At 42.7% G+C, this 20,581-nt stretch overlaps 1 protein-coding gene across 1 annotated transcript; it reads left to right on the top strand.

The window, feature by feature from the left end:
* The first annotated feature begins 1,638 nt into the window (after positions 1-1,638).
* Positions 1,639-9,047, top strand: LOC133632252 (gastrula zinc finger protein XlCGF57.1-like). Its single transcript, XM_062024588.1, has 2 exons — positions 1,639-1,920; positions 7,344-9,047. Exons 1-2 carry the CDS (start codon positions 1,824-1,826, stop codon positions 8,645-8,647), a joined length of 1,401 nt encoding a protein of 466 aa, XP_061880572.1. The 5' UTR covers positions 1,639-1,823; the 3' UTR covers positions 8,648-9,047.
* The last annotated feature ends 11,534 nt before the right edge of the window (positions 9,048-20,581 follow it).

Here is a 20,581-nt window from a genome sequence, read left to right as displayed (position 1 = left end):
ATAGTGGATCTAACATAATAGTGAGAGTCCAGTCCATAGTGGATCTAACATAATAGTGAGAGTCCAGTCCATAGTGGATCTAACATAATAGTGAGAGTCCAGTCCAGAGTGGACCTAACATAATAGTGAGAGTCCAGTCCATAGTGGACCTAACATAATAGTGAGAGTCCAGTCCATAGTGGATCTAACATAATAGTGAGAGTCCAGTCCATAGTGGACCTAACATAATAGTGAGAGTCCAGTCCATAGTGGATCTAACATAATAGTGAGAGTCCAGTCCAGAGTGGACCTAACATAATAGTGAGAGTCCAGTCCATAGTGGACCTAACATAATAGTGAGAGTCCAGTCCATAGTGGATCTAACATAATAGTGTGAGAGTCCAGTCCATAGTGGATCTAGCATAATAGTGAGAGTCCAGTCCATAGTGGATCTAACATAATAGTGAGAGTCCAGTCCATAGTGGATCTAACATAATAGTGAGAGTCCAGTCCATAGTGGATCTAACATAATAGTGAGAGTCCAGTCCATAGTGGATCTAACATAATAGTGAGAGTCCAGTCCAAAGTGGGGCCAGCAGGAGATGTTGTGTGTGATAGCAGATTCCCTCATGAGTTGGAGTGATGCTAAGACCAGCAGCTACACAACTTTGATTGGTTGGGAACAACATCAAGCAATTTCATGTGGAAGACGTTAAAAAAGTTCACCAGCACACATTAGTGCTCAGGTGATCAACCGTCCACAAGAAGTGGGAAAAGAAGCAGCGCTTGTCTGTGCCGTAAACCGCCTTCCAAGGAGAGAAAGAAGGAAGGAACCAGCTAAACCCCACATGAACAAGAACTTGGCAACAGAGGAGAAATTCCCCTGTGGGAAGAAACCTTGGACAGAACCTAGACTCTGTGGGGCGGCCGTCTGTCTCCACCAGTGGGGTGAAGAGAGAGAGACATAGAAGGACAGAGCATATCCATATCAGATAATTAGTCATTGTTTTACAATGTGGGATGTTTTCACAGCCTGTTTGTTCTTTGTTTTTTTTACACCAAAATAAAACAAAGCATTTGGTTTGCACTCTGGGTTTGTGAACGTAGAATTGTCCTAGTAGACATAACAATTTTCTCCAAGTCTTTATAAAAATAAAAATAAACATTGTAAAAACGGAACATAACCTCTTTACAATAATAAAAAAAAGTGTATAATAAGTAGGAAACAAAATAAATGCTAAATCGATCATGTTTGAAGATGACAAAAGGAGAATTCTGAGAAACATCCTGGAGGAATTTGGATGAAGTGAGTTTCAAAAGTAGAATGTGTGAATGATTTTGACGTGTCGTTATTTATTCTTATTTGGAGTGAAAAATATATCAACCTCAGTGAAAAATCTCACAAAATTAAAATTAGGGAAGGAGTTTCTCCAAAACGCAACACCCTCTAGTGGACAAATTTTACATCTATGCTAAGATGGCAACGTTGTTTAAATTTTTTTTAATGTGTTTTTTTTTACTATTCGAGATCACTATCAGATCATTTCGACAACTGTTTTTTTATTATTTTTTGTAAAAAGGAAAATATATTTTGAAAAAAAAATGCCTTAAAATAGGAAACGGAAGTGGCTGACGTTTCGCGCATGCGTAAAGAGCTCGAGCAGCTCTAAAAAGACTTTGGAGGCGACCAAGATGGCGGACTGAGTGGTTTTACATTTACCTTCTAAAAGCGAATTTAGTAACAAATACCTCAAATATTTCTCTTTTCCTTGTCCCACGAAACGGAAGTTGAGTTTGGAGCGATGGAGTGTTTTCTGAAGTGAAGATTGAAGACGTGATAGAAGATGGACGACTACTGCTATGCTACGATGGCGACGTCATGTAAAAGAGAAAGTGAAAGAAAATCAGCAACGGAGAAAAAGATGAAAATCAAAGACGAAGGTGAGCGGTTTGACGTTTCCAACAACGTAATTATCAATCCCTGAAAAATAGCGTTTTGAAACGATAACGGCGAAGCTCTGCTAGCGGTGCCTTTAAAAACACAGCGAGCTAGCAGCTAACGTCCCTCCACAGTGTTTTAACTACTTCTAAATCACTAATTGTCGCCTCCATGGTTACGAATAACCTATGTTTCCTACAAATATCATCCCTGCAGCTAAACATGCTTCACTACACACCGTAGGAGGATACAATAGATCAACGCTAACAGCAAGCTAGCAACCCTGAATGTAAACATAAGGATGGATATATATATATATATATATATATATATATATATATATATATATATATATATATATATATATATATATATATATATATATATATATATATATATATATACAAATAACTACTGTAACTATACCAAGTACAAAAGTTGTTTATGCTACAGAAAGTAAGCAGATATGAACAGTAAATGAACAAGCAGATCAATAATCCATCCATTTCTACCGTTTGTCCCTCATAGCTTTGACATTTCAGAAATGACACAACATCTTAGTGTATTACTTGTATTAAAGGCCTACTGAAATGATTTTTTTTTTATTTAAACGGGGATAGCAGATCCATTCTATGTGTCATACTTGATCATTTCGCGATATTGCCATATTTTTGCTGAAAGGATTTAGTAGAGAACATCGACGATAAAGTTTGCAACTTTTGCTCGCTGATAAAAAAAAGCCTTGCCTGTACCGGAAGTAGCGTGACGTCACAGGTTGAAAGGCTCCTCACATTTCCCCATTGTCTACACCAGCAGCGAGAGCGATTCGGACCGAGAAAGCGACGATTACCCCATTAATTTGAGCCAGGATGAAAGATTTGTGGATGAGGAACGTGAGATTGAAGGACTAGAGTGCAGTGCAGGACGTATCTTTTTTCGTTCTGACCGTAACTTAAGTAAAAGGGCTCATTGGATTCCACACTTTCTCCTTTTTCTATTGTGGATCACGGATTTGTATTTTAAACCACCTCGGATACTATATCCTCTTGAAAATGAGAGTCGAGAACACGAAATGGACATTCACAGTGACTTTTATCTCCACGACAATACATCGGCGAAACACTTTAGCTACGGAGCTAACGTGATAGCATCGGGCTTAACTGCAGATATAAACAAAATAAATAAACCCCTGACTGGAAGGATAGACAGAAGATCAACAATACTATTAAACCATGGACATGTAAATACACGGTTAATGCTTTCCAGCCTGGCGAAGCTTAACAATGCTGTTGCTAACGACGGCATTGAAGCTAACTTAGCTACGGGACCTCACAGAGCTATGCTAAAAACATTAGCTATCCACCTACGCCAGCCCTCATCTGCTCATCAACACCCGTGCTCACCTGCGTTCCAGCGATCGACGGAGCGACGAAGGACTTCACCCGATCATCCGTGCGGTCGGCGGCTAGCGTCGGATAGCGCGTCTGCTATCCATCTCAAAGTCCTCCTGGTTGTGGTGCTGTAGACCGCCGCTAATACACCGATCCCACCTACAGCTTTCTTCTTTGCCGTCTTCATTGTTCATTAAACAAATTGCAAAAGATTCACCAACACAGATGTCCAGAATACTGTGGAATTATGAAATGAAAACAGAGCTTTTTGTATTGGATTCAATGGGGCCGAAAACTTCCGTTTCAACGATTGACGTCACGCGCATACGTCACCATACATAGACGTTTTCAACCGGAAGTTTAGCGGGAAATTTAAAATGTCACTTTATAAGTTAACCCGGCCGTATTGGCGTGTGTTGCAATGTTAAGATTTCATCATTGATATATAAACTATCAGACTGCGTGGTCGGTAGTAGTGGCTTTCAGTAGGCCTTTAAGTGACAGACTTCTTCCCGGAAGTGAAAACCAGTGGTGGTCAACCAAGCCGAGATGGCTGTTGTGCAGCAAACTATCTGAGTACGCAAGAGGCCTAGATCTTCCTGTAAAAAGCAGATATGAGCAATAAGATCTAACTACTCAATGGAATCCATGCCTATACTATACTTTATCGTAAGGGATGTCACAGTATGACATTTTCTTATCATGGTTATTTATTGTGACCAAAATGATCACGGTTATCATTATTATCGCAGTATTTTTAAATGTGCTCAAAAGTTCCTAAAAGTACTTATACTGAAATCTTTTAACCAATTTGAATAAAAAAAAACCACAAACAACACCTTCAAATTGATTTCCTTTGTAGAAGAGACATTATTGTAGATAAAAACACTTTCGTGGACCTCAAGTAGAAATTGAATGTCGATCACTCGGGAAGGAGAATGTCTTCGAGGGCCGGAGGAAGCTGATCTCACCAAGTTGCCACTAGGGATGATGTTTGATAAGAAATTATTGAGTTTGAGCCTATTATCGAATCCTCTTATCGAACCGATTCCTTATCGATTCTCTTATCGAGTCCAGATAGGTTGTTGTATATGCATACTTGCCAACCTTGAGACCTCCGATACCAGGAGGTGAGGGTTGGGGGGCGGGGGCGTAGCTGGGGGCGTGGTTAATAGGGGAGTATTATATTTACAGCTAGAATTCACCAACTCAAGTATTTCATATATATATATATATATATATATATATATATATATATATATATATATATATATATATATATATATATATATATATATATATATATGTGTGTGTATAGGCAACATAATTACATACCCCTTCCCCTTCGAACTGTCCTGGATGAACTGAAATTCTTGTTTCCATTCGTTTTGGAACTTGCAAGCGTATTTCTTCATCTTGCTCGTCGACGGCGTCGCCATGTCTGTAACTTCCTCGTTCTTCTGCTTCGTCTCCTTGTTGTGTGCGCAGTTGTGCACTCTACTCTCTAAAAGCCGTAGATGGTATGACGTCATTGGGCAGGCGAGCTGTTTATATTGTGGGAAAGCGGACGTGAGAACAGGTCTGCATTGAGCTGGAGGGGGCGTGGCCTCCAGCTCCGGCTGAATACCGGTAGTTTGTCGGGAGAAAATTTCTGCCGGGAGGTTATCGGGAGAGGCGGTGAATACCGGGAGTCTCCCGGTAAAACCGGGAGGGTTGGCAAGTATGTGTATATGGAAAAAAAACACACAATATTTGGTTTAACAAATCACTTCACATTCTCTACTGCTCGCTACTATAGTATTACCATATCTGAGTTATTGTGCAGAAATGTGGGGAAATAACTACAAATGTGCGCTACATTCGTTAACCGTGTTACAAAAAAGATCAATTAGACTGATACATAATGTTGGATATAGAGAACATACAAACACTTTATTTATTGAGTCAAAAATATTAAAGTTTGATGATTTGGTAAAATTGCAAACAGCTAAAATGATGTGGAATTAAATGATGGAATGGATGAAGTAAAGAAGTTAATTATTGCACTGATATGATCCACTTTAAGAGGTTGTTCAAATGAATAGTGCTTACAAAGTACAAAGAAGAGGAATTATGAGAAATACTTCCAACCTTATTGAAAATAAGATATTCATCATCTCAGTATGTTAATAATGACTGAATTAATTAATTACATATTACAAAACTGTTGTATATACTAATTCACAGATATTTTATTATAAAAAGGTCAGTAAATGATGTATATATTTGTAGACGCTATGAAGTGGGAAAGGGGTAGAATTAAATAAGCTTTACTTCTTCCTACTCCTGTAAAGTGAAATGATATGAAACTGTGATGTATTATACTGTAAGTGTGTTCATGTTCCAAATAAACTAAAGAAATAAAGAAAGCACAAGTTTATTAGACAGACTTGCAAACTCTGTCGTGATGTAGGCTACAAGATAACGTTAACGTTATCAGACACATACAAAAAGGCTCACGTTAACGTTACCGTTAGCTGCTGACTATGCTTAGGTAACATTAGTCTAGCTAACATTACTGCAGTCCTGGTTGACATAAGAGGTAACGTTACTACAAGTGAGCAGATATGGAAATTAACCGGCAACAGTTAACGTTAGTTACTCACCGGCGTCACCGCCACTGTAGCTGGGACTGGGGCAGCTGGCAGAAGAAGAGGGGCGTTCTTCGTCGTCTCTGTCGCTGCTTCAACACGTGTCGAAGACACGACACGCTTGTTGTGCTTCCCCCTCTTACACGAGAGCGAAGCCTGGCAATATTTGCATATTGCCGCTTCCTCGTTTTTTTTGGTGAAATGAAGCCATGCCTTGGAGCGCTTTTTCTGGTCCATTTTTTTTCCTGCTTTCCCAATCTGCGCCTAATGACTGAGCTATGTGACGTCATTTCTTGTGATGTCCCACCGGGCATTTCTTGTCGGGACGGGATTCGTTCCCAGGGATTCGAATAAAGAACCAACTCTTTTTCTTTACTGTAGTGGTCTCGATAACGGGTACCGGTTCTCAAAAAGGGATTTGAGTCCGAGGACTCTGTTCTTTTCTTATCGAACGACCGGGAAAACCGGTTTCGAGCATCATCCCTAGTTGCCACTGACTGTTGTCTCTGTGAAGACTGAAGATGCTGAAGAGAAATAGGAGAGTCCTCCCCAGATTCCCCAAGCACCGCTTCCTCATAGGAAGACGTGTAGCTGGGATTGAGGAGGTCTTCAAAGTATCCCCTCCACCGATCCGCAACATCCCCGGTCGAGGTCAACAGCACACCATTCCCATTATAGACGGTGGTGTTGACTTTACACTGCTTCCCCCTCCTGAGGCGGAGGATGGTGGTCCAGAATCGCTTCGAAGCCGTCCGGAAGTCATTTACCATGGCTTCCCCAAACTCCTCCCATGTCTGAGTTTTTGCCTCTGCGACATCCGAAGCTGCACACCGCATGTCCCATAAGCCAAAAGGACTCCTTCTTCAGCTTGACGGCATTCCTCAGTTCTGGGAATACCACCACGACAAGCTCCAACCACCTTGCCGCCACAGCTCCAATTGGCCGCCTTCACAATAGAGGCACGGAACATGGTTCATCTCCGTATAATACATGGGACCATATCCCAAACGCATCATTCTGTTGGACATTTACTTTAAGCGCGTTATGGATGGATCCCCCACACCAGAAGCTACTAAACAGCATTACTGGATAGTCGCTAGAGCTATTATTAGCTAACAACACCCGCAGCTAAAGTAATTACGTCCAAGAAGCTGTAAGAGAGCGGGAGATACTGTGTAAAATACATTGGAATGTTAGCGCCCTCTAGCCATCTGTGTACAGTAAATATTGCAAACAGACCATTTAACCACATGAGAGAATAGGGCCCTAGGGCGAATGGCCATGAAACACTACACACACACAAACAGTAAATAGAAGAAAGTGGATAGACTTGTGAGTTCAAGGAGAAACTTCTCATGGATCATCTATGAGCTACAGTTTAATTGTGTTGTTTGTGTCTCGCAGACGTCCAACAACTGATTGGTCATCCAGAAGAACTTCCCCTTCAGCCGCAATTGGTGAGCTTCATTTTAAAGGAGGAGGATCTACAGCCCCCACATATTAAAGAGGAAGAAGATGATACACAGCCCCCTCACTTTAAAGAGGAAGCGGAGAAACTCTGGATCACTCGGGAAGGAGAGTGTCTTCTAGGGCCGGAGGAAGCTGATCCCACCAAGTTGCCCCTGACTGTTGTCTCTGTGAAGACTGAAGATGATGAAGAGAAACCACTGATTGGTCATTTAGAAGAACTTCCATCTCGGCCACAGGGTGAGTGCTCTGCTTTGAAGCAAGAGCGTCCTTGGCCCCTCCACATTAAAAAAGAAGAACCGGAGAAACTCCGGATCACTCAGGAGGGAGAGGGTCTTCTAGGACCACAGGAAGCTGGTCTCACCAAGATGCCACTAACTGTTGTCTCTGTGAAGATGGACAATGCTAAAGAGAAACCACAACCAGGCGACGTAATAGCGCCACTATCAGATAGTGAGACTGAAGACGACGTTGAAGTAACTTTGAGCAGCGATAAAGACTGTGAAGGTGATATGAGGACTCACACTGACAACAAACACTCTAAATGCTCTAAAAAGATAAGAGGTGAAATTAGTTTCAGCTGCTCTGTTTGTGCTAAAAGTTTTTCTAAAAAGAGCAATTTGTATGTGCACATAAGAACGCACACAGGAGAAAAACCATTTAATTGTTCAGTTTGTGCCAAAAGCTTTTCTCAAAAGAACCATTTATCTGAACACATGACAACACACACAGGAGAAAAAATATTTATTTGTTCGGCTTGTGGGAAAAGGTTTTCTCGTAAGAAAGTTTTGACCGAACATAGAAGAACACATACAGGAGAAAAGCCGTTTAAATGTTCAGTTTGTGGTAAAGGTTTTTCTCAAAAGAGCAATTTGACCCACCACAGCAGAACACACACAGGAGAAAAAACCTTTAATTGTTCAGTTTGTGGTAAAACTTTCTCCCTGAAGAGCAATTTGACTAAACATATGAAAACACACACAGGAGAAAAACCATTTAATTGTACAGATTGCGGTAAAAGCTTCTCGCAAAAGGGAAATTTGACTGAACACACGAAAATACACAAAGGAGAAAAACCATTTAAGTGTTCAGATTGCGGCAAAGGCTTTTTACAAAAAGCCAATTTGACTGAACACATGAAAATACACACGGGAGAGAAACCGTTTAATTGTTCAGTCTGTGATAAAAGCTTTTCCAAAAAAAGCACTTTGACCAAACACACCAGAACACACACAGGATAAAAAATAAACATGCAATTGTTTGGGATGCAGAGAGCAGCGGCAGAGTTGGAACCAGACCACGTTATTGGAGGAAGTGTTGGAGTAGTTTAGTTTATGTTGCATTCCAGTCTGTATGCCATACAACTAATAATAATAATAATAACAATAATAATAGATTGTATTTGTAAAAGCACTTTACATTGAACAAACAACCTCAAAAGTGCTACTATTTTTGTAGATGCAAATAGATGTTTGGCTTATTCTCAGCCATCTGGCCTCCTTCCTATCCAGACAAATATACAATAAAATATCTGCCGACACCCTGAACTGATGCATCAGCAATTGGTGAAAAAACAGCCAATGACAGACCAGGAAGCTTATATACGTCACATATTATTGGATTGTTTATACGTCACATATTATTGGTCTGTTTCTGTTGTCGCACACATTTTTTTTGCAATAAAAACGATTTTCATTGTGACTTTTTTTGCAGCTATTCTTTTTTTCCCAACTCTTATCTTAAGCAGTTTGATTGAAGGGTTGTCACGTGTTCGGCCAAGTACTACTTTTTATAGACTTTTTTTTTTTTTTTTTAGCTTTTGGAGGAGTGGGACGTTTCAAATATTAGTTCACATTTGCTTTTCTTTTGACACAAAGAGAATAATCATCAAATGAGTTTAGATTTGACCTGAAAGGGATAAAAGTACAATACTCATAAATAATTGCCTGATTTTAGAGTTTAATAGTTTACATAACGCAATGTGTTGTCCATTTACCAAAAGCTCAGGAAGTTCGGAAGCTCTACAGAAAGAGTTCTTGAAATTACATAAAGGCCTACTGAAATTAATTTTTTTTATTTAAACGGGGATAGCAGATCCATTCTGTGTCATACTTGATCATTTCGCGATATTGCCATATTTTTGCTGAAAGGATTTAGTATAGAACAACGACGATAAAGTTCGCAACTTTTGGTCGCTGATAAAAAAAAACCTTGCCTATACCGGAAGTAGCGTGACGTCACAGGAGGTAGGATTCCTCACAATTCCCCATTGTTTACAATGGAGCGAGAGAGATTCGGACCGAGAAAGTGACGATTACCCCATTAATTTGAGCGAGGATGAAAGATTCGTGGATGAGGAACGTTAGAGTGAAGAACTAGAGAGGCAGGGCAGGGTGTATCTTTTTTCGCTCTGACCGTAACTTAGGTACAAGGTCTCATTGGATTCCACACACTCTCCTTTTTCTATTGTGGATCACGGATTTTTATTTTAAACCACCTCGGATACTATACCCTTTTGAAAATGAGAGTCGAGAAGGCGAAATGGACATTAACAGTGAATTTTATCTCCACGACAATACATCGACGAAGCTCTTTAGCATGAGCTAACGTGATAGCCTCTGGCTCAAATGCAGATAGAAACAAAATAAATAAATCCCTGACTGGAAGGATAGACAGAAGATCAACAATACTATTAAACCATGGACATGTAACTACACGGTTAATAATTCTCAGCCTGGCAAAGCTTAACAATGCTGTTGCTAACGACGCTGAAGCTAACTTAGCAACTTAGCAACCGGACCTCACAGAGCTATGATAAAAACATTAGCGCTCCACCTACACCAGCCAGCCCTCATCTGCTCATCAACACCCATGCTCACCTGCATTCCAGCGATCGACGGCGCGACGAAGGACTTCACCCGATCACAGATGCGGTTGGCGGCTAGCATCGGCTAGGCGTCTGCTATCCAAGTAAGTACTCCTTGTTGTGTTGCTACAGCCAGCCGCTAATACACCGATCCCACCTACAACTTTCTTCTTTGCAATCTCCATTGTTCATTAAACACATTGCAAAAGATTCACCAACACAGATGTCCAGAATACTGTGGAATTGTTCGATGAAAACAGAGCAGTTTGTATGGTGACACATTGGGTACGAATACTTCCGTTGCCGTCGTGACGTCACGCGCATACGCATCATACATAGACGTTTCCAGCCGGAAGTTTAGCGGGAAATTTAAAATTGCACTTTATAAGTTAACCCGGCCGTATTGGCATGTGTTGCAATGTTAAGATTTCATCATTGATAGATAAACTATCAGACTGCGTGGTCGCTAGTAGTGGGTTTCAGTAGGCCTTTAAAGGCCTACTGAAACCCACTACTACCGACTTACCGGTCCCGATCTCTCCAGTCAGACAACTTTTACACTATAAGCAAAATTGCTTACCTTTTAGATGCTTGCGTGCAAACCTCTGTCTGCCTGAGAGAGAGACTGGGAGCGGATGTGGATCTGCAGCGTTCTGGACCATCCTGTTCGTGACGCCAATTTTGTGTAGTGGATGGTCCGAAGCTTAAACAGCAACAAAAGTGAGTTTAGTACAAAAGGTTTATTTACCCATAATCAAAAAGTACATAGTTGGATTGAGTTGCCCATGCAGACAGACAAACGTCCTCCGGAGGACTCAAGAATCAAGCAATCACACATAGCCCTTGTCACTTGGCCATTGTATCTGTTTCCCCATGCCTCAAGGTCCTGTTGTTTTCGACCTGTTTGTTCTGCAACATCCTTGAATCCCTTAGTCATAATAGACAATCAAAACATTTTGTAGAATGGTCAGACCGACTCCATATTCAACTTTGACCTACATCTGGTCCTTCAATGGTTTAGAATAGAAAAGAATGAAACGAGCAGACACTCTTGACAGACACGAAATATAGTTCAAAGGTCAGAAATTCCACTACACTGTCAACAGCATCTGCAAGGGCAAGAGTTTCTCCAGCAAGAGTGCTGCGTACGACTCTCCTGATCTTTTTTGACTGCCAATACACAGTTGAGAATCTTCCTTCCTCACCCATCAGCAGAATGAGATGTCCCCCTTGAGTGCCTCCATCTGTAAAGTTTCCCAGTGAGGCGTCGCAGAACACTACTCCAAGGTTTCTCATAGTCATTCACATTGACGTCCCACTGGGGTGAGTTTTCCTTGCCCGTATGTGGGCTCTGTACCGAGGATGTCGTTGTGGCCTGTACAGCCCTTTGAGACACTTGTGATTTAGGGCTATATAAATAAACATTGATTGATTGATTGACTACTAGCTTTAGAGAACTGTCTTTTCCCAGGTTAGGGTTAGGGTTAGGGTTAGGGTTAGGGTTAGGGCAAACATAATATCCAGTCTACTTTGTCTGGCAACCCGCAGAAATTGATCTATTTTTGATCTCAGGTCATCAATTTCACTTTCAGTCAAATGAGCATCCCGTCTCATGGCTCTGGAGATGTCTATGTGACTTGCTGGAGATTCTGTATGTAATTGTCTTGATGCATACATGTTACTCCATTTGCAGTGACATACTCCATGCCTACATAGCGAAAGCTGTCATGTTCTTCTCTGCCCATTTGAAAGGCAGATTGCAGGTGAGGGATTACGGTTGTTGCGGAAATCTGTGAACCACACCAGATGAAATCATCAACATGACAAGCAAGCACCCCAGACACATTACAATCTTTATCCAACCAATAAAATATAGCAGGGTCAACTTGTGACATCTTTCCTCCAGTTTGCAACATTGTTTCTTTAACCCTATTGTACCAGTACAGTGATGCATCATTTAGTCCATAAACACATTTGTTTAGCTTCCATTACCTCAACTTCTGTGTGGACGTGATCTGCCCTGCTAAGACTGTTCGGTGCTACCCTAATAACAAACCCTGGGTAACACAAGAGGTTAAAGCTGTCCTCAACAAGAAGAAAGCTGCCTTCAGGAGTGGAGACAGGGAGGCAATGAGAGCAGCACAGCGGGAGGTGAAACAACGCGTGAGGGAAGCTAAGGACAGCTACAGGAAGAAGCTGGAGCAGAAGCTGCAGCAGAACAACATGAGGGAGGTCTGGGAAGGTATGAAAACCATCACAGGCCACAAGGCAAAGACCAGAGCTGTTGGGGGGACAATAGAGAGGGCCAATGAGATGAATAACTTCTTCAACCGGTTCAACCAGCCCGTGTCCTCTCCATCCCTCAATCCCCATCGCAGCCACCCCCTTTCCCCTCAACGCACCTCCCCCCCAGCCATGGCAGCACCCCCCTCCACCACCTCTACGCAGACATTAGTCATCTCTGCAGACCAGGTAAGAGGTCAACTAAGGAAGCTACAGCCTAGGAAAGCAGCAGGCCCAGACAAGGTGTGCCCCGACTCCTGAAGACCTGTGCTGCAGAACTGGGTGAACCACTCCAGCGGATCTTCAACCTCAGCCTGCAGCTGGGGAGAGTGCCCACCCTCTGGAAGACGTTGTGCATCGTTCCAGTTCCCAAAAAGAACTGCCCCAGTGAGTTGAACGATTACAGACCAGTGGCGCTCACCTCTCATATAATGAAGACAATGGAGCGGCTCTTTCTCAGCCTCCTCAGACCACAGGTGCAACATGCCCAGGACAGCCTGCAGTTTGCATACCAGGCAGGCGTTGGTGTGGAGGATGCTATCCTTTACCTGCTGCACCGAGCCCACTCACACCTGGATAAGGGAAATGGCGCTGTGAGGATCCTGTTCCTGGACTTCTCGAGTGCCTTTAATACTATCCAGCCCCGCCTACTCCAGGACAAGCTGGACAGAATGCGAGTGGACCCCTGCCTGGTTGCCTGGATTTCAGACTACCTCACCCATAGGCCACAGTACGTCAGACTGAAGGACATCACATCTGACACTGTGATCAGCAGCACCGGAGCACCCCAGGGAACGGTGCTGGCTAGGGATGATACTCGAAACCGGTTTCCCCGGTTGTTTGATAAGAAAAGAACCGAGTCCTCGGACTCGAATCCCTTTTTGAGAACCGGTACCCGTTATCGAGACCACTATAGTAAAGGAAAAGAGTTGATTCTTTATTCGAATCTCGTCCTGACCAGAAATGCTCCGTGGGACATCACAAGAATTGACGTCACGTAGCTCAGTCATTAGGCGCAGATAGCGAAAGCAGGAAAACAATGGACGGGAAAAAGCGCTCCAAGGTGTAATAAAGTTCAAAACAAAAGCTATCATCCATCGAATAACTTTACTGAGAGATTTTAGCAGGGTAAAAACACATGACCAACACTTTTACGACCAACCAGAAACATAGCAACCAGGCTAGCAACGCACCTCCTTTACGGCAGCTGTCGCAACGTTCTTAAAACAACCGCAGCACATACATATATATACAACATATCTCCCTTTTTTAACTTTTGTTTTTCTTTCCTTGTAAACAAAACAAAATCACACTGTAGATGTGTTGTCTGTCTAATTATAAATAATGCAGACGAGGCGTGTCGGCTGAGTTCTTGACGTTTACTTTCACAGCGTGGCAACATGCAACACTTTTCGGGGCTACCGCGCATGCTCGTAACTCCCGTTGCATGCTGGGTAGTGTAGTTGTTATATTCTCTCGCTCATAACATGTTTCCCCCTATAAAGAAATAATGTTAACTCAATAAAGTGTATTTCTTTTTTTAGCTTTAACTTTTCATTTTTTTTAGCATTGTAACCACATTTGCAAAGAACTTTTCTCTTCATAGAATTTTCTTTCAATAAAGAAATAAAGTGCAAAAATGTCAAAGCATCATAAACAGTTATGTCAAATAGCAGCAGAAGTGCACTTTTTGGAGAGCTGTATTATTTTCAGTTTTGTGCCCAAGGGACTGATTTTATTTAACACTATATTATTATTTATACACCTATAGTGATCACAGAGACAGCTTGTTTTTGTGTTACTGTATATATTTGTTTCTCTGAAAAATCCCACTTAATATACTTTGGGTAACAACAGTCAATATTTATTTATTTTATTTTATTTTTTTAGGTGGGTAACAGTCAATATTTATTTATTTATTAGATTTTATTTTTTTTATTATATAATAAAAGTGAGCTTTTGTTAAACCAAATATTGTGTGTTTTTTTCCATATACAACAACCTATCTGGACTCCATAAGAGAATCGATAAGGAATCGGTTCGATAAGAGGATTCGATAATAGGCTCGAACTCGATAATTCCTTATCAAACATCATCCCTAGTGCTGGCCCCTCTTCTCTTCACCCTGTACATCGCTGACTTCTGCTACAACTCAGAGCTGTGTCACATCCAGAAGTACGCGGATGACACAGCCATCGTCGGGTGCATCAGGGACGGCAGAGAGGAGGAGTTTCGGAGGCTGGTGAGGGACTTTGTTGTCTGGTGCCACAGGAACCTCTTGCAGCTCAACCCTTCAAAGACCAAGGAGCTGGTCATTGACTTTGGGAGGTCGAGTCCAAGGTCATAACCTATTGTGATCGAGGGAGTCGAGGTACAGACCGTGGACTCATTCAAGTACCTCAGGGTGTGGGTGGACAACAAGCTGGACTGGACTGTTAACACGGACCACTTGTACAGGAAAGGACAGAGCAGGCTGTACTTCCTGAGGAGGCTGCACTCCTTCAACGTCTGTAAAAAACTATTGTGGATGTACTACCAGTCTGTGGTTGCCAGTGTTCTGTACTACATCGTAGTGTGCTGGGGGGGGGCAGTATATCTAAGAAGGACAGCTCCAGACTGGAGAAACTGATCAGGCGGGCCGGTTCTACGATCGGACTAAAACTGGACTCACTGGTGACGGTGGCAGAGAAGAGGACTGTGGAAAGACTAGTGAGCATCCTGGATGATGCCAGTCACCCTCTGCATACCGTTGTCAGTAGCCAGAGGAGCCTGTTCAGTGCTAGACTGCTTCATCCCAAGTGCAGGACTAATAGACTAAAAAACTCCTTTGTCCCACACGCCATTAGACTGTACAACTCCTCTCTGGGAGGGAGGGGGGGTATTAGAATGACGGGGGATGCAAAACAATAACAGTGTAATACGTTTTCATAACATGGTCACTAATGCCTAGTTTCTCTTGTTATATTCTTATTTTACTGTTATATTTGTATTCTCATTGATGCTTTTTGTTTTTATTCTATTGTAATATTTTTCTATTTTGTTTCCATTTATACCCCCATTATTTACTTTTTTAAATTCGATCTCAATTCTGTACACTGCTGCTGGAATTTTAATTTTCCTGAGGGAACTCTCCTGAAGGAATCAATAAAGTACTATCTATCTATCTATCTATCCATAGAGTTCCCTCACTCTTAGCTTCAGGTGGTGGACGAACATAGATGTCTCGGGATAACTCATTTCCTTGAAGGAATGCTGACTTAATGTCCATAGAGTGTGGTGTCCATCGGTTTTGACATATCACAAATTAGTAGTCTAAGAGACTCTGAGGCACATGTTGGTGAGTCTTTTGGGAGATCTTTTGTGTTTAGCTCTTCAAATCCTCTCGCCACTAGCCTTGCTTTTGTAACTATGCCATCTGGTGTGTCTTTGAGTGTGCACACCCATCTTGTGGAAATGCATTTTTGTCCCATATTTTTTACTTCATCAAACACACCGTGTTTCTCCCAGTTACTGATTTCAGTAAGTTTAGCTGATTCAAATGACACATCCTTTGTAACAAGTACATCCTCGTGATGTGTGGCCTTGCGCAGTCTACAGCGATGCACCCGGACATAGAAGCCTCCATGTCTAACAAATATTACCACCCCCTCTCGTCCAATTACCACCCCAGGGCCTTTCCATTCATTGCAGTCCATTCTTTTGTAGTACACTTTATCTCCAGTTTCGTAGATGGCGGCGCGCATAGACGCAGCGGTTCAGAGCTCTCTTTTTTGGTGCAAGTTTTTGTTATTTTTGCTTGTATGGTGTGTGTGTCTGTCCACATTATGCCGGGTGACTAACAACTACAGTCGACCCGAACTTCTTAAATTGGGACTACGGAGTGAGCAAGGAGTCACAGCTGAGTTTCTTCGTCTACACGAGATACCGACGGACATAGCCAGGACACCGGGCTCTCCATGGATTACATTTCCCAGGAGAAGGAGGTGGAGGGACAGGAAGCAAAAGCGGGGCCGCAGAGCTGGCGTGCCAGCTAGGCTCCGCAAGCTGCCATTCAAACCATTGCTTCCCAGCATTTTTTTATCGAATGCAAGATCCCTTGCCAACTAGATGGACGAGCTGAAGCTGCAGATTGCGACAAATAAGATGGTCGGGGACAGCTGCATTTTGCTCATCACGGAGACGTGGCTTCACCCGCTCATCCCGGACACGGCTATCGAGCTAGCGGGCCGCACAACACATTGGCATGACAGAACTAAGGACTTCCGGTAAGAGCAGAGGAGGGGGGCTGTGCATCTACGTCAACAACAGCTGGTGCATCAACACCAAGACTGTTACCAGTCACTGCTCATCTGATTTGGAGTATGTTACTGTGAAATGCAGACCCATCTACCTTCCACAGGAGTTAAATGTTGTCATGCTAACGGCTGTTTACATACCACCGGCAGCTAATGCTAGTACGGCCCTCAGGGTGTTACATGACTCCATTAGCAGTCAACAAAGCGCGTATCCTGAGGCGGTGCACATCATTGCTGGAGACTTTAATCATGCAGAATGAAAAACTGTGCTCCCTAAATTTTATCAGCACATTAAATGTGCAACTAGAGGAAAAAACACTTTGGACAAGGCATACTCGAATATCAAGAGTAGCTACAGGGCTAAGCCACTACCACACTTGGGCCAGTCCGACCACCTGTCAGTGTTGTTAATCCCAGCATACACCCCCCACAGGAAATGTGCTCCCCCGACAACTACAACTGTTAAAATCTGTCCTGAGGGCGCCTCTCAGCAGCTCCAGGATTGCTTTGAAAGAACCAACTGGGGCATCTTTGAACAGCAGGACCTGGAGGACTACACTTTATCTGTGCTGAGCTATATCAAGTTCTGCACGGATATTGCTATGACCAAGAAGCGCATCCGGGTCTATCCATACCAAAAGCCCTGGATGACTGGTGAGGTCAGGACCCTGCTGAAGGAGAGGAACAAGGCCTTCAGGTGTGGTGATGGGGCGCAGTACAGTGCTGCCAGGGCCAGCCTGGGAAGAGGCATCATAGAGGCCAAGACAGCATACCGGAAGAAAATAGAGGTACACCTCAGCAGCAACAACACAAGGCAGGTGTAGCAGGCGGTAAAGCACATCACCGGCTACAAATCCAACAACCTCGCTGTGGCTGACGGAGACGCCTCGCTGGCGGAGGAACTGAACATCTTCTTCGCTCGCTTCGAGGTGGAGCAACCACATGCAGTCACATCACAACCCTCAACCCGTGACAACGTCCTCATGTTGAAGGAACATGAGGTGCAGCGCACACTAAGGAGGGTGAACCCAAGGAAAGCTGCGGGACCGGATGGTGTACCTGGACGTGTACCAAAGACCTGTGCAGACCAGCTGGCTGTTGTTTTTACCAGGATTTTCAACCAGTCCTTGCCCCAGTACATCGTCCCACCCTGTCGAAAGGACTCTGTTATTGTCCCACCGCCAAAGAAATCTGCAGTAAACAGCCTGAATGATTACCGTCCAGTGGCACTTACACCAATCATTATGAAGTGCTTTGAAACTCTGGTTCGGGGGAACATCACGTCAAATCTGCCACCTGCGTTGGACTCTCACCAGTTTGCGTACAGGGCCAACAGATCTACAGAGGATGCTATCGCAACAGCCCTCCACACTGCTCTGAGCCACCTAGAGCAGCAGGGGAGCTATGCAAGGCTACTTTTTGTTGATCTTAGCTCTGCGTTCAATACCATCCTCCCCCACAGACTGGTGCCCAAACTGACGGGGCTGGGACTGTCTTCCTCCATCTGCCACTGGATCCTGGACTTCCTGACAAATCGCTCTCAGAGGGTAAAAGTAGGCTCCCACCTCTCAACATCCATCAGCATCAGCACCGGCTCCCCCCAGGGCTGCGTGCTAAGCCCCCTACTCTACACCCTCTACACTCATGACTACACCCCTGCTCATGCCAGCAACACCATTATTAAATTTGCAGACGACACCACAGTAGTGGGACTCATTTCTGGGAGGGATGAGTCTGCCTACAGAAATTAAGTGGAGCGGCTGACTGGGTGGTGCAGGGAAAACAACCTGGTCCTTAACACCACCAAGACCAAGGAGCTGATCATGGATTTCCGGAAGAAAAAAACAATAAACATCCAAACACTGTACATCAACGGGGACTACCGGTATGTGGAAATGGTCTCCAACTTCAGGTTCCTGGGGATCCAGATCGAGGAAGACCTATCGTGGAGTATGAACACCTCAGAGACCATCAAAAAGGCACAGCAGAGACTTTACTTTCTGAAACTCCTCAAAAAGAACAACCTGTCACAAAAACGGCTTGTGTCCTTCTATCGCTGCTCAATAGAGAGTGTGCTGACATACTGCATGTGTGTATGGTATGACATACTGCATGTGTGTATGGTATGCCAGCTGCACGGCAGCAGAGAGAAATGCACTTCATAGGGTCATAAAAACTGCCATGAAGACCACTGGCTGCTCTCTCCCCTCCCTAGATGAACTGTACAGTGTCAGGTGCCTCAAGAAGGCCCAAAACGTCATAAGGGACCCATCTCACCATGGACATAAACTTTTTGAACTGCTGCCCTCGGGCAGGAGATACAGGACAATAAAATACCGGACAAATAGACTTAAGAACACTTTTTACCCGAGAGCAATAGTGTCGCTGAACACAAGACGACAATAATGACTGTGCATGTGAGCTGTGTGCTTGCTATTTTTATGTATTTTTATCTATTTATCTATATTCTTATGGTTTTATGTGTTATGAATTTGCACTAAATTAGTTTTGCTTACAATTTTGTTGTACAATGTACAATGACAATAAAGATAAATTCTATTCTTCTATTCTGTAGTGTTCATCTGTGCTGCGAAGCTGTGTGCGCAGAGCTCGCTCTCCTGATTCTCTCAGAGCACTTTGCCTCAGTACACTGCAAAAACTGAAATCTACGTAAGATTAAATATCTCAAATAAAGGTGATATTTGCTAATTTTCTGTCTGATAAGATCATTCTTCTCACTAAGCAGATTTTATGTTAGAGTGTTTTACTTGTTTTAAGGGTTTTGGTCCTAAAGTATCTCAGTAAGATATTACAGCTTGTAGCTGAGATTTGATGACCTATATTGAGTAAAACATGCTTAAATGCATGTCAAACATTTAACATGTGACATTTCAAACAATTTTGAACAGAAAAAGGTCATGCACATTCAGATAAATTGTTCTAAATTACAAATAAAAAAAATTTGGCCGGGGGGCCGGGTTGTATATATGTGCACTAATTGACTGAAAGAGCACGCACTTAGCGCGATGATGTCATGTTATCGATGGAAAAATACATTTTTAGACCATATGATTTGCCTGAGCGGCTAGGAGACCCTGAGAGTAACAAGCGGTTGCCTTGTTGCCTTTCCATTAAGAACAATAAACGAGTTTTTAGTATAAGTTTGCTGGTTTCAAAAAATGTAATGCCGAGCGCATATAATTATGTCAAGATAATGGCACTAGCATTTACTTAATTTAAGAATATTTTTCAACATATTGAACAAAAAAGTCTCATATTTGTTTTTTGTACCAAAAAAAGTGCACTTGTTATTAGTGAGAATATACTTTATTTTATGGTATTTTGGGGTTCATTGAGGTTAGCTAATTTTACTTGTTTTACAAAGTCTTGACAAGCCGAATTTTCTTGTTCTATTGGCAGATAATTTTGCTTAGTTCAAGTAAAATACCCCTCATTTTTTTATTTTTTGTTTTTGTTTTTGAACACTGACTTTTTGCAGTGTAAACGTTGTCCTTGCTTCATGTAATGCTGAAATGTGCTGTCCTACCCATTTACTCATGGTAGTGCCCTCCAGGGCAGGCGGTTTATCAACCAGCACAAAAGGTAGGTTCGGGTTTTGTCCAAACACCAGCTGGTATGGACTAAATCCATGCACATTGTGCATTGTATTCTTTGGCATCAAGGCCCAATCTAGGGCTGCTTTCCAGTCACAAACACTGCTTTTCTTCACT

This window comes from Entelurus aequoreus, linkage group LG17, assembly GCF_033978785.1.
Source record: "Entelurus aequoreus isolate RoL-2023_Sb linkage group LG17, RoL_Eaeq_v1.1, whole genome shotgun sequence".
Taxonomy (NCBI): Eukaryota; Metazoa; Chordata; class Actinopteri; order Syngnathiformes; family Syngnathidae; genus Entelurus; species Entelurus aequoreus.
The sequence above is the reverse complement of the archived record's forward strand: the minus strand, read 5'-3'. Positions and strand labels throughout refer to the sequence as shown.